This window comes from Rosa rugosa, chromosome 6 (genome assembly GCF_958449725.1).
Source record: "Rosa rugosa chromosome 6, drRosRugo1.1, whole genome shotgun sequence".
NCBI classification, from domain to species: Eukaryota; Viridiplantae; Streptophyta; class Magnoliopsida; order Rosales; family Rosaceae; genus Rosa; species Rosa rugosa.
The window spans coordinates 14103597-14124921 of record NC_084825.1 but is presented as its reverse complement, the minus strand read 5'-3'; the positions used below and the strand labels follow the sequence as shown (position 1 = coordinate 14124921).

Genomic DNA, 21325 nt, shown 5'->3' with positions numbered 1-21325 from the left:
CACTTTATTTGAGTTTACTCATACGGGCTAAAAGGCTTACCGGGTTTGTTGTTTACATTCCCGGTGCACTATTCTATGGTGTAGGGGTTATTGTGCAGGTTTGAATATCGAGTGATCATTATCAAAGATGAGGTGTACGTTCGATGGCGTGGACGTGGATGGGTGCGCTCTTAGTTTTAAGTCTTCTGCTGGGTAGTGAGTTGTGGTGGGTGTGTTTACTTATTGAATTGTCATTCAGTTTGATTTGTAAACTATCTGTAATGTAATATGTGACTCTAAAGAACGAGTCGGTATTGACATTGTGAGTTCAGTTTGTTTGTTGCTTAGTTTAAATGAAAAATTTTCTATGTGTTTTTCTTGTGCTTGTTAAGTTATCGCGTTTCGGATTTGAATTTAATTATTCAAAATTCAGGGCGTGACACATACAATGATCGATGATGTGGCACACTGAAGATTTCCTAATATATGTGCTGGGCCTTCTAGATTCCCATCAAAGACTGCCTTCACTTAAATTGCCATAACTCCTTCTAGAAAAGTCAGAATCGCAAACCGTAAAATTCTTCAGAAACTAGACACATGGGGATTTCCGTGCATATAGGGTACATCTCCTAATTCTATCCGAGAAGTTCTCAGTAATTCAGCGAAGTTCGGTTCTAGACATGAACTTGTAAAAGATGTTGCAGATTCCCGTCCAAGCAGAACTGCCTTCACTTAAATTGCTATAACTCCTTATAGAAAAGTCAGAATTGCAAACCGTAAAATTTCTCAAAAACTAGACACACGGGGATTTCCGTGAATATAGGGTACAGCTCCTAATTCCATCCGAGTAGTTCCCAGTAATTCAGTGAAGTTAGGTGTTCTACACAACAGTTTCTGTGTTGCAGATTCTCTTTTAAGCTGAACTGCCTTCACTTAAATTGCCATAACTCCTTCTAGAAAAGTCGGAATCATAAACCGTAAAATTCCTCAAAAACTAGACACATGGGGATTTCCTTGCATATAGGGTACAGCTCTTAATTCCATCCGAGCAGTTCCCAGTAATTCAGCGAAGTTGGGTATTCTGCACAACAGTTTATGTGTTGCAGATTCTTGTTCAAGCTGAACTGCCTTCACTTAAATTGCCATAACTCCTTCTAGAAAAGTCGGAATCACAAACCGTAAAATTCCTCAGAAACAAAACACACGGGGCTTTCCGTGCATATAGGGTACAACTCCTAATTCCATCTGAGAAGTTCCCAGTAATTCAGAGAACTTAGGTGTTCTGCACAAGAGTTTCTGTGTTATTTATATAATATTTTTTGTTTGCGGGCTTTTACGGGCCGGGCCTTATGGGCTTTTGGCTGGCCGGGCCTATGGGCCGGGCCGGGTTTTAAACCCCTAAACCAAGCCCGGCCTTCTACCCACCGGGCCGGGCCTATGGCGGGCTTTTTGACTGGCCAGGCCGGCGGGCCTCCATCGGCCCACTTGATCCGCGGGCTTTTTGATGAGGCCTACCTTTAGGCTTCCAAATGTTGTTTAATTTTTTATATCGGTCGCAAAGACTAGTAGCTCTGAGAGTTTTTTACTCTGCTTCGGGGTTTCTAAGGCTTTGTTTGAAATAATGGTGCGTGGATTTTCTAAAAGGTGGTTGTACTGAGGGTATTTGGGTTCTTGTTCTTGTTCTAGAATAAGAGTCTCAGGGTACTATGAGAAACGATTCTTTCTGTCGACCTCATAAAAGTGTTTCGTTTTTGTACTGCTTGCTAAATCTATATAATGGTTTGACCTCTTTTGATAAGAACTTATACAGTTATACCAATACCATGCTGATGCTCCGTGGCCAGAACCATGAACCAAAACAAAATGATGCATTGGTCTTGTGTTTATGTGTTACTTTTATACTCGGAGGAATCCATGTCTATTATTTCTTCCTCACCAGTTTTCATTGGTTAATCAAAGAAAGATAGATTAATGTTGATTATTGAATTAACTGCTGAAGTGATCGATGATGAAGGCAATAGTAACTTATTCAAAAAAAAAAAAAATGGAGGTTAGCAGCCGCCTAGGTAGCAAAGTCATCGTCTTCAATCTTCAACTCTTACTAGTAAAATTGATGATAATCTCTTTAAAAAAAAATAAAAAAAATAAAAAAAATTGATCCTAATAAGTCAGCAGTGGCCTCCCAGAATAACATGTATATATTAGTTGGCAGTGGCCGCCCAAAAAATTGATCCTAAAAATTAGAAAACACACGTATATATTAGTTTAGCCCAAAATAACAATATAGTCAAATCCAAAACATGGGCCTTACACTTCTGTAGAGAACAGTATGAGCCCTCTGATTCTTTCTTCTCAGTTTTCAACTTTTCATTGATTAATTAATGAAGAGTTTTTCTATTGAACGTTTATATTACGTAATTTTCTTCACACTAAAATACGAAGAGCTAATTGTAACCAAAAAAAAAAAAAATACGAAGACCTAACTGATAGATTATTTTTCGTTGCTTGAGCAGCAATTACGCTTCAAATGCATAAACTATTCATGATCGATCTCCATCACGAGTGGTCGAGTGTCTAAGCTGTCTGTACTACTCGTAGTAGCAGTAGCGCACAAGGACTGGGGACCAACAGTCCAACACTTTCATAGCTTGACGTAACTCCACAACCATGGTGATGAGCTTGTTAGGCTTCTAGCTAGTAAATAATTATCAGGTACTCATGATCTTTTTATGAATATTTCTCAGCAATCTTGAGGAGGTTGGAGAACAGCTCCAGTGGTCTAGAGAACATGACCATGTGATCGGAACCATTTATCACTTTCACTTCATTTGGTGGGTTCTCCCTGATCATCCACATTTGTATTTCCTCCTCTATTGTAAGGTCTTGGTCGCACACGATGAACACTCTTGGAACCAATCCGTATTTCTCGTCGGTGAGTTTTATATCTTCATTAAATGTTGGGGAAGGTCTCAGCAATGACAATGCTAGTGTTAGATCCTGTTCATTGATTCATCAACAACCAAAGAAGATCAAAATTAAACAGGAAATGTATTAGCTGACTAATTGAAAATTCCACCTGGATCATGGTGGATATATACTGGGTAGTAATTTCTTTTTCAGCCATGTTTTAAGAAAATGTGATGAAAAATACTTGGTTACTTGCATGCAAGGAAGCATTCTTCCTTGTTTTAAAATCCAGAAATTACACGTATCCAACTGAAATTTAAAATTTTAAATCGACTAGTGAAGATAAATAACTCCTTGTAATCAAAACAATATATAACATTTTAAGGTTACCTCTGGTGGCGATAGCTGGTACGATGATATTTGCTTAGCATCCCATCTTTCCTTGAGCTGCATGTGTAGTTTACAAAGATATGGTCTCTGTAAATATTCAGCCTTAATGTACGAAAAATAAAGTGTAGGCGTTTGTGGTTGTGGAAGTCATTACCTTATCATGTATAGTCAAGTAACTAAGAGAAGGACCTGGCATCACAGCAGTAGCATATACAGCAGCAGCAATTTTCTCAGGGAACCTCTCCATGGCAATTGATATCACGGCTCCACCCAAGCTGTGGCCAACCAGGATAACCCTCTCCTTTGGCGTAAGAGACCCCAGAAAACTGATCAATGGCTCAACGTACTCGGAGAACAAATGAACTTGCTCTACCTGGATCTGGTTGATCCCAGATGCTGCAAGGTCTAGTGTTGTAACATTGTGACCTGTGGAGGTCAATAGAGTTGCCAACTTATACCAACACCAAGCTCCATGACCGGCTCCATGAACCAGCACAAAATGCTTCTTCCCAAAGAGGATTTGGTCTGGATAGTGATCAGCTGTAAGACTATTGCTACAGATTCTTGCCAAGCAAAGAAGCACAAGAAAAGGCAAAGCAAAATGATTCACTCTCATATTTTCCATTTTCATCACAATCTTTCCTAAGCCTGCATTTTCTCTGGTCTTGCTTTCATGCTTGGAGGAAATCAAATCCTTCATTTCTTCCTCACCAATTTTCTTAGTTACGACTAATCTTTGATAGAGTTTTTAATTCTTAATTGGGTGGTCCTCATCAGTACCCGTACGTGTACCTCTCGTTGTTCCTTTTTTAGTTGTCCTTTTCTGATCTGATGGATAAGAAGATCCTATGGGCATCCCACTATACACGTCTGTCTTACAGCTACACTAGGACTCGAAAAATTCAAATAATTCCAACCGCAATGGGAGTTTGTGATAGTTAGATCAAATGAACCACATTATATTCTGTAGCAGATTCTACTGTTTTGAACGTACGTTGCACCTGTACAATTATGCTTAAGAAGCTCATACTTATGGGACAAGGCACGGGCACGTACAAGCAGTTTAGAAATTTGTCACGCCCCGGATTTTGAATAAATAAATTCAAATCCGAAGCATGAATTAATACAACTCACATAAATACAACCTGAATTTTTTTCTCAAAAAAACCACACCTCACATCGCTCGATATTACATAAACCAAATCTCAAATTTGTTTATTACAGCACACTCTCACCAAATTATATTGTAAGGCTCAAATGAGCATAACTCACCTCACAATTACAATTGCTGTAAAACTAAAACAATTCTCTAACCCGCACGATCACCGTCCTGATTCTCCTGACCTGTAGGATTACCCGCTACACAATTTGAATAGTGTACCGGGATTGCAACAACACAAACCCGGTAAGCTTTTGACAGCCCGTATGAGTAAACAAGGAATTGCACGATTTTAAAGTAACAATTCAATTTCAGTATCTCTTAGCATAATAATTGAAGTGCACAACGTCACTTCAAGCATCAATCAACACACGTCTCATCATGACTACACAAAAACAAACAACTGGTTACTCAATATATACTCACAGGCTTATGATTTATTTATATAAATCATCCCATGCAGTATATTATACTTACAGGCTTATGATTAATTATATTAATCACCCCATTCAGTATATCATACTTACAGGCTTATGATTAAATATATTAATCACCCCATTCAGTACGTATATCATACTTACAGGCTTATGATTAAATATATTAATCATCCCATACCGTATATTATACTCACGTCTCAACATGACTACGCAAAAACAAACAACTGTTTACTCAATATATACTCACAGGCTTATGATTTATTTATATAAATCATCCCATGCAGTATATTATACTTACAGGCTTATGATTAATTATATTAATCACCCCATTCAGTATATCATACTTACAGGCTTATGATTAAATATATTAATCACCCCATTCAGTACGTATATCATACTTACAGGCTTATGATTAAATATATTAATCACCCCATTCAGTATGATGGCAGACAGACTAGAGCTCTAACTGAATCGTAGAGCGTCACCTTGGCCAAGGTTCACCCTTACGAAAATATTTGCCTCAAATCACTTGACTCCTCATTTAACTCATCTCAACGACTCAACTATAGCACTTTACTCAATTACTCTTTATCACACTCAACTCAACCTAAGATAAACCTCAACTCACTCGACTCCTCATTTAATTCTCCTCAACTATCGCACATTACTCAATTACTCTTATCCTCAACTCAACATAAGATAAACCTCAACTCACTCGACTCCTCATTTATATATAAAATCATTCCCTCAGGAATAATTACTAATACTCACTACAACTCACATGCACTAAAATCCGGAAATTCATTTTTATAGTTTAAATACATTTTACTTACCTATGGACCGTAGTTGAGCAAGTCCATATAATTTAAAACAAATATTTATTTTTATAAAACAATTTCCACAAATTCACAATTAAATAAAATCACCGAATTTCGGTTCGTAAATGAACCATGTGCGATTTTACTCACCTCGATATTCCCGCTGCGTCTTCAATTCAACACAATACACACCGAAATCGCTCACCCAAGGGAGACCGTCAATCACCTAATCACACATGACCTTAACTTAGCCAATAACTCAAAAACATATTCAAACGACAATCCAACGGTCGGATCGAAATTAAATGATGATCCAACGGTCGGATCCTCACGGATCGCCCTTAGGATCACCCTCCAAAAATCATCACGAAGATCCAACGGTCGGATCTTCCTGAATCGTCCTTACTAACATCTTCACAAATTTATACGAAAATCCGACGGACGGATTCTCACGAATCGCCTCCCTAATCACTGTTTTGCATTTATACGAAGATCCAACGGTCGGATCTTCGCCCATGACTACACAAAGCCACTGGGACAGTCATAAGATCATCATATCAAAACTACAAGTCCATCTGACGGTCCTAACTTCACAGATCACAAATCTAACGATCGAAATCGATCGAAACTTAAAAATTCATAACTTAATCATACGATATCCAAAAATTGCGTATAATATATCGAAATGATCGTATTGAAATATAGAATCTGAAAATGTACAGAAACCATATTTTTGATCCCCGGAGGTGGCCGGAAAGGGCCGCCGGAGTTAGTGGCAGAGCCGCCGCCGACCACCGCCAATGGTGTCGGGGCCGGGCTGCTCTTCTTCCTCTCATCATGCTTAACAACTTTCATAACTACCATGTAAGCTGAAAATGACCGGAAGTGGTCGAAATTACCTAAAACAGTCGAGGTGGCCGGAAAATTTCCAGAATCCGGCGAAAATTTGCAGAATCCGGCAAGGCTCGATTTCGACGTCAAAAATTCAATTTCAGGCTTCGATCCCTTCTAGAGAGTTGTTAGGAAACTCAAGGCGAACGCACTAGTTCAAGAATCACAGAAAAATATGGTCTGGAGCTCGAGATATATCGATCGAAAGCTTCGGTGGTCGGAAAAATTCCAGAATCCGGCAGGAGCTCCGATCCACATAAAAACTTCAACAAATCGCTTCGATACCTTCTGGAGAATTGTTCTGAACTTCAAGCCGAGTTCATCAAGCCAAGAATAATAAAGAATAGTGGCCTGTAACTCGAAATATCCGAATCAATAGTTAAATTTTCAATCTTGAAAGGTTGAGCTCCGACGAACGTGAAAAAGATCAACTCGAGTCCGGCCCTTCTTGGGTTTTGATAAGAAGGTTGAGACGAATCCAATGAGACAAGAATCAAGAGAAATGGTAGCCTGTAGCTCAAGATATTGAGATTGAACCAAAACGAGTTCAAACAGGAACCGACTCCTCCGCTGCCGCTGCTGGCCGTCTTACGGTGCAAGACTGCCACTGGCAGCTGCGCAAGGTCAAGGTGAAGCCCGGAGGTGGTCCGACGTCGTGAGGTGGCCTGAGGTGGAAGAGATTGGCTAGTGAAACTTGCTCTGTTTTGGGTTTGGTTCGGCCGTGAGAGAGAAAATTCGTTTCTTAGATTAATTGATTCGTTCTTCCACTCATGCATAATCATGTTAAAGCACCAGCCTTCAAATTATGCAATTGTCCACTAACCTTAAATCACGGAACCGGTGTTTGCCACCAAATTGTTTGATTAAAAAAAACTAGGTTATTACAAAATTAGAACCACGTATAAATTAATCTGGGTGTTCTCACTCATCCTTTATCAATTCGCCTTGATAGTTATTCCAGACATTGTAAACTCTAGTAGGCGATTAAGTGACCAAAGGATTAGCTGATCTAGCTACAAAAGCCAAGAATCGAAGACAGTTAAACATGCAATGGCGACGACTCTAAAGGCCAACACTGTTCTTATTTTCCACACTTGACATATATACATGTTGGTTTTGTACTGTTAATAAGAAAAGTACAGAGTCGGCAAAAAGAAAAACAGAGAGAAAATTACGACAGATGTTATAGTCCAAATGAGACTTGTTTTTATTTTTCAAAATGACTTCTATTGGTAATTTTGTAAGAATAGTTTACACCTAAAATGTGATTTACTTTCTGAAAGTTATCCCCGCGCGCGCGCGCGCACACACACACATAGATATATATAGATAGTCACCAAAGAGGGTAGCTAATCTACTTCAATTATTCATACACTAATGAATTTCTGGGCTTCTAACTAGTAATTTATATAACTAGCTAGGTAATCAAGATCTTTAAGAATATTTCTCAGCAACGTTCAGGAGGTTGGAGAACAGCTCCAATGGTCTAGAGAACATGACCATGTGATCGGAACCATTTATCACCTTCACTTCATTTGGGGAATTTTTCCTGATCATCCACGTTTGCAGATCCTCCTCTATTGAAAGGTCCTGGTCACACACGATGAAAACTCTTGGAACCAATCCGTACTTCTCCTCAGTGAGTTTTATTTCTTCAATAAATAGAGGGGAAAATCTCACCAATGACAATGCTAGTTCTAGATCCTGTCCATTGATGCATCAATAACAAAGAAGAAAACAGGGACAGTATTAGCTCACCAACTGAAAATTGAACCTGGATCATGCTGTTAATTTGTTTTGAAAAATAGTTTGTTTCTTACATGCAAGATCATTACACATGCCATTTGTAAAGATGAATTAGTAGTGCTAAGCACAATGATTAACTTTTCTAAGTTTACCTCTGGTGGCGATAGCTGGTACAGTCTCGAAGACAATTGTTTTGGTCCAAAGAGTAGCGAGGTTGGAGGATTGTTGGCCCCCTGATCATATCTATACTGAGTGTCAGTCAACACCGATCTTTCCTGAATCTGTAGAGTTTACAACGACATTAATATCCTGTGAATACTCACCCTTAATATATCATATGAACAAAAGTATAGGTGTGGTGTGGAAGTCATTACCTTCTCAAAAATAGTCAAGTAACTCAGAGCAGGACCAGGCATCAAAGCAGTGGCATAAACAGCTGCAGCAATTTTCTCAGGGAACCTCTCCATGGCAATTGATATCACGGCCCCACCCATGCTGTGGCCAACCAGGATAAGCCTCTCTTTTGGTAACAGAGACCCCAGAAATTTGATCAATGGCTCAACGTAGTCTGAGAACGAATGAACTTGCTGTACCTGGATCGGGTTGATACCGGATGCTGCAAGGTCTATAGTTGTAACATTGTGACCTGTAGAGTTCAATAGAGTTGCCAGCTTATACCAACACCAAGCTCCGTGACCAGCTCCATGAACCAGCACAAAATGCTTCTTCCCAGATGAGATTTGGTCAGCTTCAACAATATTAGTACAGATTCTTGCCAAGCAAAGAAGCAAAAGAAAAGGCACAAAATGCTTCACTCTTATATTCTCCATTTTCACCAGAGTCTTTCCTAAGCCTGCATGTGCTCTGGTCTTGCTTATATACTTGGAGGAACCCAAATCCTTCATTTATTCCTCACCCGTTTTCCATTTATTAATACAAAGATAAGATGATTACGATTTGAAAAGTCAGTTGTAGTCTTTTTGAAAAAAAAAACTCAGCTTTGGTGGGTATAAAAGTCACCTTCTCCTACCGTTTCTAGTGAAAGTCAGCTTTGGTGGGTATTAATACCTAAACCCTAGACTAATCATTCCTAGGTATAAAAGTCACCTTCTCCTACCGTTTCTAGTGAAAGTGATCCTAATGTCGCAGGTAGGACTAATCTATGGTAGTGTTTCTCTCGTTTACATAAAGCTTGCACTGATCAAGATCTAGAAGCATCACCCGTGCACAAATCTATTATGTAATTCTAAGACTTCGTGAAACAGGGTAATGATCTGAACCCATGAACCTCTTTTCTTTCTCTATTATTATTTTCATGACCACAAGATCGCACTCCACTTGTCCTATCATAGATTTTACTTTCTCCTTCCTTTGAACATCTCCAATAATTTAAAGGCACAGAGGTCTTCATGGTTCAATCAAACGAACTGCATTATTCTCTCTCGCAGATTCTACAGTCTAGTACATGAATTGCTACCGTACAATGCTTAAGTCGTTTGGAACCAAGTATAATCTACGAGTATTCTCACTCATCCACTTGTTAATTCCTCCTTTATCCAATAGCAGGCAATTAAATGAACAAAGGACTTGCTGATCTTGCTAGGAAAGATAGAGCCAAAGAAAGTTAAACATGCGAAGGTGATGAGTCTCGGGGCCGACACTCCTTTATTTACACACCAAATAGAATAGTTCATATCTATGTTGTTTATGCAAAAGTTTAGCAAAAAGAAAAACAGAGAATTTCATGAAAAAGGTTATAAAAGAAAAATAAGCTAGATGGAAATCATAAAAAAAAAAAAAAGCAAATAAGAAAAGCTGGTAACAAAACTCTAGAAGGATCATGAAAGACGGAAAATCTGATAACAGATTTAACGCCAAATAATTATCAGCATCACGCATCCCTGAAAATTATACCACTGATGCTTTTCTTCTTCTTCTTCACATTTAGGGGTTTTATGGGCTTGAATTGTAACTTGCTTTTTGAGATACGTCATATTATGTCCAAAGATCAGGAGTTTAGGACCCAATGGATTGATAACCTTGTCCGTATCTAAACTTTAAGCAACTGAATGAAAAATAATTTGCCGACTTATACAATTTCAAGTATACCAAATAGGAACAGAAAATATTGGAATCTATAGAGAACATAGCATCATATATTGAGCATCTATGACCCAAATATCCTTGTTCAGAGTGTAAACTGCAACGCGGATCTCTCACATAGGGAACTAACCTTTCTGTAGTCTGAGATGTAGCAGCCAAGCATGTCCAGAGCTGTAAAGTTTGACTTAATGATCTCAGTAGCATTGCCACCTTAATCTTCATACCAGCACCATGGCATCCAGTGATTTTTTTTCTGGAAGATCAAAAGATCTAGGTGGCAACTTTACTAAAATCATTATGTCAGTAACTCATCTGTCTCTAAATCACCTCCTAATGCTTCACCTATTCTTCCTACCTTACCATCCCTCTCTACCATATGAAAGTACCTATATATCTTCTTATCATCTTACTCTGTATCAGGTCCAGCCTTGATTTTATAGTCTGCAAATGATATAACATCCCTTTAGTAATCAATGGGAAAAATACTATTTCCTTTTTGCACACACTCACTAGCACCAAAGCATGACTTCACAAGACATGTGAATCACAAGCACATTATAGTCACCCAGATGGAGCAGATCTGCCATGGTCCCACTCAACATTATTTTCCTTAAACATAGCCACATATATCTGCTAATCTGCTCTTACTGGAAAGCTGTCCCACTTCTCAAAATCATACTAGATATTTATCCTCATTCTACAGCCATAGCCACAGCTCAGCCACACACAGAGAAGCTTTTGGTATTTAACCTATATTTGAACTTTACCAGACATAGACACTAACCTTCATTTTGCATCATTTCACCTTGAATTCCATATTATATGCTGTAAAAGTTTTGTTTCCTAGCTAAATTCTTTAAAAGCTATCTGCTCATGTCATGGCCTTAAATCTACATCTCATGGAGTGATGAAAGTTAGTAGAAAATACCTTTAACATTGGACATCTTGAGATTCTATTAGAAGGCAGGGTTTAACTATGCTACAAGTGAGATTTCTTCTCCTCTACTCTTGTCAGTGAAAATAAACTTGAAGTCTAAACTTGTATACATAGAATCTAAATTACCTCAGCACATGCTTGTTCTTTTTCCCATTCACTGCTCCAAATTCGTCAAAAAAATGCAATTACTATGGCCACATAGAGTCGTGATGATACTGAGTTATCTCTCCAGCATTGTCCTTTTGACTCCCAGTTATGTGGTAACTCTTCACATAAAACCTTTAGACTAGGCCTCACCGGTTGGCAGGATCTCCTTTTATGACTTTAACTTCAAAGGAATAAATGAGCTCTGCAAAACTTTATGCTGGGAAGTAATCCAAAGTCCCCACAACCTTGTACAAGTTTATTTTTCCTCCTCGAAACAGAGTTCCTGAAACCTCATTAAGCTGCAAGCAAGAGCAAGAAGTTCAGTTTGGGTAGTTCACGTTCATTATTGTTTAAAATAACAATAAACTCCATAGCTCCATAGATTAGATTATATCATAAATTAGATTGGCTAATTGTTGACCGAGAAGCAAAATGGAACTCATTCCAAAGACACGCACCGGTTCAAAAGAGCATTAGGATTGTCGGGAAATAGATTCTTTCGGTGGAGACTTTCAATCGAATTTTTCAACGAAATTAAGCACTCTTTGGTTTTTTGGAAATTCTCTCGAGTGTGCATGAAATCATATTTGTTTTCATCGCCACATTCATCTTCAAGAAACAAACCTCCAGAGTCTTTCACTAGCGCAAACAAATCTGCTCCACAGAAACTCGACCCATTCAATGAAACTTTTCTTTTCTTGCAAGATGATCGATTAATAGCTTGTCCACTCGGTGGAAATTCCACAAATAAGCTCCATGAATCACACACTTTACGCAAGCACCTATAAAAGAATGCATTCAACACAAAGTCAGAGATACAATGACTGGCAATCAATTGTAATTCTCTAGAGTTAACTAAATTATTGTTCTAATACCAGCGAACTGCAGAATTGAAACAAACAAATAGTAGTGGAGTGCAAGAAGAGTTTTTGTAACTTCATAATGTACCTTAAAAGATATTCTGCACAACTGATTCCAGTATCTTTTGTAATAAGGTAATCAAGAAGCACTTGATGGTCATAGCTTAACTACAGAATAGAAGAAAAAAAAATTCCATTTATCTTCCCTCCCCAAACGAAAAGTAAATACCAACAATTCAACAAAAAGATCATTGCAAGGTGGAAATGGGGGTAATTAGATGTACAAAACTGGCAGCATTTTTACCTCTACAAGAAATAGATGGAATAAGAGTACAGGATTGAAAAGATCTGAAACAAAGAAAAGCACATTGCCCTTTGAATCCTGAAATGATCCCCTTTCCTCTTCAAACCTGTATCAAATCCAAAAATTTGTTAGAAGGAAACAGTTACCATATATTTTACAAGATGGAAAAACTAGGATATTAATTCCGTACTGTTTCTCTGCAGGACAAGGTACACAAAGCAATTGCAAGAGCACTCTGAATAATACATCATCCTACAGTTGAAGATTAAGCCAAGAAATAAGGACACATGACTAAGAGAAATTGCAAATAGTATAGCAAACTTGTTGAAAAGATGATGCACACAGACAAACAAACATGGAAAGTAATCGGCTAAAAAGTTGGATACAGACATAATACAATTTCAAAACTATAGAGTGAATTCAGATGAGAATGGGGCACCTCTTTGATATATAGTTGGAGGAAGGATTTGGCAAAGTCTGCACATTTTTCAAAATACATTTCATGGTCCACAAACATATCAGTTGGAAGATGTCCTTGAAGCCAGTTATTAAGCTCCAACAGTCCTTCCTTTCTTCCACAACACTGCAACTCTGCATTTGAGTCATAGTTCAAGCATAAATTCCAACTTGCGCAAGCACATTTTCTGTTAGTGCCTCCATTTGAGTTAATCAAACTAAAAGAACACCTCAGAAAAAGGAACACAGCTGTCTTTGCAGATGGCGAGAAGACAGACTATTTACTTCTGAATCAGAAACACTGGATAGAAATGGAGAGCCTTCCATACAATCTTCCTGATTACACTCCAGAGTAGAAATGGGTTGCCGCAAAAGCTCTTCAAAGTAATAATGGATAAGTTGCAACCATGAAACAAGAATTGAGGATTCTGGACAAGTTTGGACAATGAGCCTGATCATTAGCACCTGCAGGATATGTTTTACAGTGTACTTGCAATCAATTCTATGGTAGTAATCACAAACACTCATAACACATAAGCAGGAGTCTAATATATTTGCACAAATATCTCATACTCCCAGGTAATTGTGAACAAACATGTCTCCAGTAAAATCACGGTATAAAAAATCTCACCTTTTCAAAAGATGTAGGGAACTATTTTTTTTTGTGTCTAGGTATTTCTCAACAGTCTCAACCCAAATCAATATATTATTATTAGCAGTGAAGTCTGCTACTTGGCCCCTTTGTAGCGGCAAATACTACTTTTGGAAAAACGACACTTTAAAAAGCTTCATGACATCAAACCATTTGTTCATTCTCAGAGTTTCTGCATAGCACCCAAACCAACGTACATAAGATTCTATAACAATCAAAGAAAAGACTCAGGTTAACTCTTACCAATAACTTGTGTTTAAAGTATTGAGAGATGCAGTTGTGAGAGATAACACAATCCGCCTGCTCCCCAAGGCATAAACGTAAAAGCTTAGGTACAAGGTTGATGATTCTAGAAAACACTGGATGATGCTTGTCTAGAGATCCACCTTGAGCATCGACGTACAACACTGCCTTGCTCGACCAAGGAACAGAGAAACTGAATCAAGTTTCCTAGAAACAAGGTTCTTTGGAATGAAACATCTGCCCTGGAGCATTTCAGAGCATCAGCATTTGGACCAACACGAATCTCATGCAATAAATCCCAAGGCACTGTTGAAAGAAAAGAATTAACAGCCTCAATGAACACTTTAACAAGTTCGTCATCATCCTCAGACTTCAAATACTTCAGTATATCACGTAGCACCCGAACAACACCAGCCGCTACAGACCAGTCACCATTTTTCACCTTAGGTTTCAGCACGAGAATTAAACTCAATGAACTAGAACAAAGATCACTAGCTCCAGTTGCCAAAGTCGATGTAGAACATGAAACTGCCGCAGTAATTGCCAAATCCATACAATCACACAACAAACGAATAAAGGCATCCCAGTGGCTTCCCTATAAAAACACATATAATCAACCATAAAACCTCACTAAAATGCCATACAAAACTACTTGAAAAATGCAATAGAAACTGTAACATACCGAAGCCGCCACGAATTCGGAGACAGCAGCTAGCCCAGATGCTTCACATATTGACTCTCCACTGTTAGGAAAACAATCTGTTGGAAAAGCAACAAACTTTGATTTTCTTAAACCATATGATTCATTTACTCAAAGTTAAAAAACAAACTTACCAAGTAAGTTAAGATTTTACTCAGACACATACACTCATTCTCAAAATCCAATCCAATCACCACTCCCTGATCACAAACATTAACTCAATAAACTTAAAAGTGTGAACCTTTACATGGTTTTACCGCCAAGAAATTTACTTTTTACAGTTTCCAGAGAGAAACAGACTCACATTATCAGAATCGGAATCAACTTCTCCAATCCAGAGCTTCACTTGCCGAAGAATCTGAGAGAGACTGACCAGAATTTCTCCCTCCTTCGTCACCGAAACGACATCTGGTTCCTGCAAAAGCCCCAGATTGAAAAGCCCCCAAATTGTGAAAACTCACTGTGTACGGACGGAGAGAATCGTCGATCAGACGGTGGAGCTTCGTCAGATTTGAATCGCTGCACATTTTGAATCGACGCTTCATCTTCGAAAACCGAGAGATGACGAAACGGTGCGTTTAGGCTCAAAAACCAAAAGAACCATTTTTTTGGCGGGTAAAAGGGCGCCGAACGCCGCCGTTTTATATGCCACCGTTGTGTGAACCCTCAGTTGTAGCGGCTTTAATACAAAAATGCACAGCCATAAACTCGCTCAGGGAAGCGCGTCGACTCCACGCGCTTCTCCTAACCACCACAACCGTCGCCTCGCGTTCTGTGTTCCTATACAACAATGTGCTATCTATGTATGCACGGTGCGGCTCGCTAGGAGATGCACGCAAGGTGTTTGACGAAATGCCTCAAAGAAGTCTTGTTTCGTTCAATGCGCTGGCTGCAGCCTATTCCCGGAGTTCAGACACTGCCGGTTTGGCATTGACATTGCTAAAACAAATGGGAGTTGAATGTCTCAGGCCAAATGTTTCGACTTTCACGAGTGTGATACAAGCCTCATGTACTCGATCTTGAGGATTGGTTGGTTGGCTCTTTGGTTCATGCACAAGTTGTGAAATGTGGGTTCTTGAATGAAGTGCATCTTCAGACAGCTCTGCTTGGGATGTATTCCAGCTGTGGGGATTTGGTATCTGCTACCAGAGTTTTCGGAGGAATGGTTGATAGAGATGTTGTGGCTTGGAATTCGATGATTTTCGGGTATTTGAAGAATGGTAAGAACAAGGAAGGGCTTCATTTGTGTGATGGTATTTTGAGGACTGGAGTTATTCCTACTCAGTTCACATATTCAATGGTTTTGAATGTGTGTAGCAGATTGAGATATTTGAATCTGGGGAAAATCATCCATGCCCGAGTCATAGTTTCAAGCACACATGCTGATTTGGCTTTGGAGAATTCACTGCTTGATATGTATTGTAACTCTGGTGACACCCAAGCTGCTTTTAGTGTGTTTAATAAAATGGACAGCCCGGATTTGGTTTCATGGAACACAATGATTGCTGGGTATTCAGAAAATGAGGATGGGGAGAAGGCGATGAATTTGTTTGCCCGGTTGAAAAGATTGTGTTATCTTAAACCAGATGAATATACTTATGCAGCTATCATATCTGCAGCAGGTACATAGCTTGCTTCTGACTATGGTAAGCTTCTTCATGCTCAAGTCATAAAAGTAGGACTCGAGAAGAGTATATTTGTAGGAACTGCACTAGTGTCTATGTACTTCAAGAACAGCGAAACGGATAGTGCTCAAAAGGCATTTTATTCTATTTCTGAGAAGGATGTTGTTCTCTGGACTGAGATGATCATGGGTTATTCGAGATTGGCTGATGGGGAGAGTGCAATTAAGTTCTTCAAAGAAATGTGCAAGGAAAGCCATAAGGTTGACAGCTTTGCTCTGAGTGGAGCTTTGAGTGCTTGTTCCGACCTGGCCATGTTAAAACAAGGTGAGATGATTCACTCGCAGGCCTTAAAAACAGGATTTGATGTCGAAATGTCTGTATGCGGGAGTCTGGTGGATATGTATGCAAAAAACGGTTGCCTTGAATCTGCTTATTGTATATTTTCCCAAGTTGTGGAGCCTGATTTGAAATGTTGGAACTCGATGCTTGGGGGATATAGCCAACATGGCATGGCAGAAGAAGCATTGAAGCTCTTTTTTGAGATCCAAAAACATGGTCTCGTACCAGACCAAGTAACATTTCTGTCTCTACTCTCAGCTTGCAACCACAGTGGGTTGGTTGAAGTAGGAAAGTTCTTGTGGAATTGTATGAAGGAGAATGGTATCCCACCTGGGCCTAAGCACTGCTCTTGCATGGTTAGTTTGTTAAGTCGAGCTCGACTACTGAATGAGGCAGAGGAACTTATTATCAAGTCACCATTTAATGAAGATAATCTTGAACTGTGGAGAACTTTGCTGAGCTCGTGCGTCATCAATAAGAACTTGGAGATGGGAGTTCATGCAGCAGAGCATGTTCTAAAGGTTGATGCAGAAGACAGTGCAACACATATCTTGCTTTCAAATCTCTATGCTGCTGCCGGAAAATGTGATAAGGTTGTAGAAATAAGGAGAAAGATTAGAGAACTGACGTTAGAGAAGGATCCTGGGCTGAGCTGGATTGAGGATAAGAAGAATATTCAGGTATTCAGTTCTGGTGTTCAATCTAAGGAAGAGGTTGGTGAAGCCGAAGATGCACTGCATTGGCTACAAGGAAACATGGTAAGATCTCAAAGAGATGAACTTGATGAACCTATTTATACCACATAGGATGTTGAAAGAAATGTTCCTGAAAAATCTCTTTATGGAATCAACACCTTATTAATTCCTAATTTTAGATGTTGCTCAAGGGGGTTCAACACAACTAGATGGAAAAGTGATTTTGACATAAATTGAAAACTTCGAAATTGAAATTAAGTCGCAATAGATGTTTATACAAATACAAGCACTCACATTGTTCATATTAACAAAAGAAAGAGCAAACTAGAAGTTTCTAGGCTGCAATTTATTGTTACACCAGCAGTGAGCAATTTATTGCCCTAACAATTAGCATAATTGTAGCTCACTGACATTTTAAGTGTACTTCTGTGCTATCTCTAGAAGAGAATTGGAAAGTTCTTGTGGCTTTGAAAACATTGGCATATGATCAGCTCCCTTGATCTCCACCACATCTTTAACCCCACTATTTTGAATCATCCAATGCTGAAATTCCTTGGTTATTATCACATCCTTTTCGCAAACTGCATAAACTCTTGTAACCGATCCATATCCCTCATTTGAGAAGTTCTTTATCTTACACACTTGTTCACGAAAGAAGGAACTCTTCCTTACTAGACTCTTGGCGAGTTCGAAATCCTTTGAACATGCAAAATATAATTGCATCAGTTCAGAAAACTTGAATAAGACATACCACAAGAAAGAACCAACCTATTCGATTATCAAGAATCGTAGTCTGACAAGAAACTTATGCTATTAGTGTGTTTTTGAGGGAGAAATATACCTCAATGGGGCTAAGTTGATAGAGATTTGTTGCCAAGAACTTGGGACCGAAATGAATTGAAGCAAAGGGTTCTTCTCCAAATTGTCCAAACTGAGTGTCCAACCATCTGTCTAATGGTAATTTTTGCTGGAACTGTCCACGTAGAATAGAACAACCATTAGTTTTCAAATTAAGAGCACCGTAATTTAGTAAAGTAAATAGCATCTAGATTCTACAATTATAATTTGCGTTCAAATGATTTAACTCCCAAAAGCCAAAACCAAGTTGCTAACCTCCCAACTATTTGTAGTTGACTAGCAATGGGGACAAGAACTTGACTAGCAACCAGGACAAGTTCATACTAAACATTGGGGACAAACTTGACTAACCACATGGACAATTCTAGACTAACCTCCCAACTATTTAGCTATAGGACAGGAACTTGATCAGCAATAGGATAAGAGCTTGACTAGTACATCGCCTAATTAACAATATGGACGTACTTGACCAACAATTGGACAAAGACGGCTAAGAAGGTTAAAATGGCATGATTTCTTCAAGGAATAATCTGAATTGAAATGCAGTTATAATCAAAGCATGATGCTGGATTTCACGTACAATACAGTCTCGTATATTACAAACTATGCTTAATTGTGATGGACCGGATCATACTTCAGTATCTGATGATTTCACATCATAATCAGATTATGAATGTTCAATCATCTTTCATAACATGTTATATATCCGATATTCCGGTAATCTTGAATAAAGCTAATTGATTCTTGAAAGAACAACATACCTGATCTGCAATATACCATGGGTGGTGTGTGGTATCGGGCAGAAAAGCAGTCAGGAAAACAGCAGCAGAAATTTTCTCAGGGAACTTCTCCATGGCAACAGACAAGTTCAAGCCCCCAAGGCTGTGACCTACAAGGATCACCTTTTCTTGTGGACCAAGTGATCCCATAAACTGAAGCAAAGGCTCAGAGTACTCTTCTAGTGAATGAACATCTTCTAGGGACTTGGTGTCGATGCCTGAAGCGGCATTATCGAGGGCCGTGACCTTGTGACCGGCGGACTCTAGCCTTGGCTTGATTTTGTACCAACACCAAGCTCCATGGCCTGCACCATGGACTAGAACAAAGTGCTTCTCTGTGTTGGATGCTGACATTTTCTCTGTACTTGGTTGTAGAGCAGTTTCACAAGAGCTTCAATAAGTAAAACAGGCTTAATAGGGAGGCGGGAGGCCTGAACTCGTCAAGATATTGTGATTGGCCCTTCCCACCCTTGTTTATCCTTGACTTTTAACTTCCACCATCGGTTCAAAATCAAACGGTCTGAAGTCTTATACTTCAGCATCGGCCTATTAACCACTCTAACGTTGGGTAACCCCGTCTCTTATTCCTCATTTTTCCAATAGAGAATATCACAAATGATCACTTAACTTTTACATATTCGACACTTTGGTCACTCAATTTTAACTATGTTATTCACTTTAGTCACTTCGTTAATTGTTTTCATTAAAAAAAAAAAATTTTGCCACAATATTAATGATATTTTCGTCCAACCAATTGTGAAAAATTGATAAATCTATATTAGAATTATTGGGAGAAGTGATTAAAGTGAGATAAAATGCCCATTGGATGACTAAAGTGATTGATAGAGTAATAGTTGAGTGACCAAAGTGATATATTTGAAAATTGAGTGGCCAAAGTGTCGAATGAGTCATAGTTGAGTGACCATTTGTAGAATTCTCCCTTTTTCCAATCTGCAATTTCATGATCTGCACATATGAAGTCAATTAGATGAGTAAGTTGAAATTTTCCAAGCCTAAAACCAAAGCTCTTACTTTTGGTTGTAGTGTTTGTAGAATATTTATTTTTGATCTTTAGAACAAGAAAGCGCCATATACTTTTCCCATTTGCCATGGGTTCTTTCTTGGATGTGTTTAAATGTTGAGTTCTGGAAAGAGAACCCTTCAAATTCTCCATAATCATTCCCTCACATTCCAAGTAAGTAAACGTGCCCTGAGTCCTTATATATTGTTTGAATTGTTGAACCAAAAGAATATGACCTTGGGCATTTGGAATTGAAGCTTCGTATTCTCCAATTTGGCTTGGCTTAGATGCGAAAGTGGGATTTAGAACCTGGGTATGGAGGACAAGCACACATGTTTTGATTTTCTGTTCGTCTGCTCAAATATTGAATTGAATCCAGATATGGATTCAAAGAAATTCATATGATTAGTCAATAATCAATTCTGCTATATATTTGACTGAGAAAGAAAAAAATTGCACAACAGCGAAAATTTTGAGAAGAAGGGAGATTGAAACCGGAAGTAGATGTGAGATAACTGAGGAAGCAGAAAATTTAAGCGTCGTTAACGAAGTTTTGTGTAATTAATACTCGGATGCTGAAGTGTAAGACTAAGGATCGTTAGATTTCGAACAGACGGCTGAGATTAAAAGACAAGGATAAACAAGGGTGGGAAGAGCCGAGGAGAGGATGCAGATCCAATCTGAAATAGAGAATATAATAAGATATAATAATTGAGCTCGTATGAATCTATATCGGGGTTTTGACTTGTGTTGCGTTTTTTTTTTTTCCGATGGGATCACTTGTGTCGCTTTTGAAGATGGTAGAATGATGTCTCTTTAGAAAAAGAATAAAAAGATGTAGAATGATTGAGCTCGACATAATAACTGCCACAAGGAGTGAGTAAAGTTCAATTGCATCCTACTGATTCTAACACGTGTGTGTTTACAGTTTACACTATTTATTCCTCAATGCCTTAAACTCTAAGGCCACATTTGGTTCGTGGAAAGTAAGAATTAGAAAAAGAAACTTGTTCCTTTCTTGCGTTTAGGATGCAAAAGGAAAGGAAATCATTTCCTGAATGAAGGGAAAATAAGGGGGAAACTAGTTCCTTCTAAACTTCAAAGGAATCACTTTCACCTCTTCTTTCCTTGCATTTATTACTCACAACATATTATTTTATTATATTATTTACAAACTTTTTAACAACTTCCTAATAACTTTCCTTACGTTACCAAACATCGGAATTGAAAGTTCTTGGGAATTTCCCTTCCCATGGGAAAGACAAAGGAATTACTTTCC

The 21325-nt window shown here is 38.6% G+C and overlaps 3 protein-coding genes and 2 pseudogenes across 3 annotated transcripts; 1 reads left to right on the top strand and 4 right to left on the bottom strand.

The window, feature by feature from the left end:
- Positions 1-2237: 2237 nt before the first annotated feature.
- Positions 2238-4009, bottom strand: LOC133717182 (methyl jasmonate esterase 1-like). The gene is made up of 3 exons (XM_062143845.1): positions 3431-4009; positions 3277-3333; positions 2238-2976 (listed from the first exon to the last, which is right to left on the bottom strand). The coding sequence occupies exons 1-3, from the start codon at positions 3974-3976 to the stop codon at positions 2707-2709; spliced, it is 873 nt and encodes a 290-aa protein (XP_061999829.1). The 5' UTR covers positions 3977-4009; the 3' UTR covers positions 2238-2706.
- Positions 4010-7745: 3736 nt separating this feature from the next.
- Positions 7746-10251, bottom strand: LOC133715425 (methyl jasmonate esterase 1-like). The gene is made up of 3 exons (XM_062141912.1): positions 8702-10251; positions 8480-8608; positions 7746-8285 (listed from the first exon to the last, which is right to left on the bottom strand). Exons 1-3 carry the CDS (start codon positions 9230-9232, stop codon positions 8016-8018), a joined length of 930 nt encoding a protein of 309 aa, XP_061997896.1. The 5' UTR covers positions 9233-10251; the 3' UTR covers positions 7746-8015.
- A 142-nt stretch (positions 10252-10393) lies between these two features.
- On the bottom strand, positions 10394-15297 carry LOC133716269 (uncharacterized; annotated as a pseudogene).
- A 77-nt stretch (positions 15298-15374) lies between these two features.
- LOC133715424 (pentatricopeptide repeat-containing protein At3g50420-like) lies at positions 15375-17499 on the top strand (annotated as a pseudogene).
- A 99-nt stretch (positions 17500-17598) lies between these two features.
- Positions 17599-19506, bottom strand: LOC133715426 (salicylic acid-binding protein 2-like). The gene is made up of 3 exons (XM_062141913.1): positions 19008-19506; positions 18230-18361; positions 17599-18084 (listed from the first exon to the last, which is right to left on the bottom strand). Exons 1-3 carry the CDS (start codon positions 19377-19379, stop codon positions 17803-17805), a joined length of 786 nt encoding a protein of 261 aa, XP_061997897.1. The 5' UTR covers positions 19380-19506; the 3' UTR covers positions 17599-17802.
- Positions 19507-21325: the final 1819 nt, after the last annotated feature.

Coding starts and splice junctions, on each gene's coding strand:
- LOC133717182 (XM_062143845.1), bottom strand. CDS start 3,976: ATGAAGGATTTGATTTCCTCCAAGCATGAAAGCAAGACCAGAGAAAAT. Junction 3,334..3,430: donor ACTTGACTATACATGATAAG/GTAATGACTTCC, acceptor CTACACATGCAG/CTCAAGGAAAGATGGGATGC. Junction 2,977..3,276: donor ACCAGCTATCGCCACCAGAG/GTAACCTTAAAA, acceptor ATCAATGAACAG/GATCTAACACTAGCATTGTC.
- LOC133715425 (XM_062141912.1), bottom strand. CDS start 9,232: ATGAAGGATTTGGGTTCCTCCAAGTATATAAGCAAGACCAGAGCACAT. Junction 8,609..8,701: donor ACTTGACTATTTTTGAGAAG/GTAATGACTTCC, acceptor TAAACTCTACAG/ATTCAGGAAAGATCGGTGTT. Junction 8,286..8,479: donor ACCAGCTATCGCCACCAGAG/GTAAACTTAGAA, acceptor ATCAATGGACAG/GATCTAGAACTAGCATTGTC.
- LOC133715426 (XM_062141913.1), bottom strand. CDS start 19,379: ATGTCAGCATCCAACACAGAGAAGCACTTTGTTCTAGTCCATGGTGCA. Junction 18,362..19,007: donor CATGGTATATTGCAGATCAG/GTATGTTGTTCT, acceptor CTACGTGGACAG/TTCCAGCAAAAATTACCATT. Junction 18,085..18,229: donor ATCAACTTAGCCCCATTGAG/GTATATTTCTCC, acceptor GCATGTTCAAAG/GATTTCGAACTCGCCAAGAG.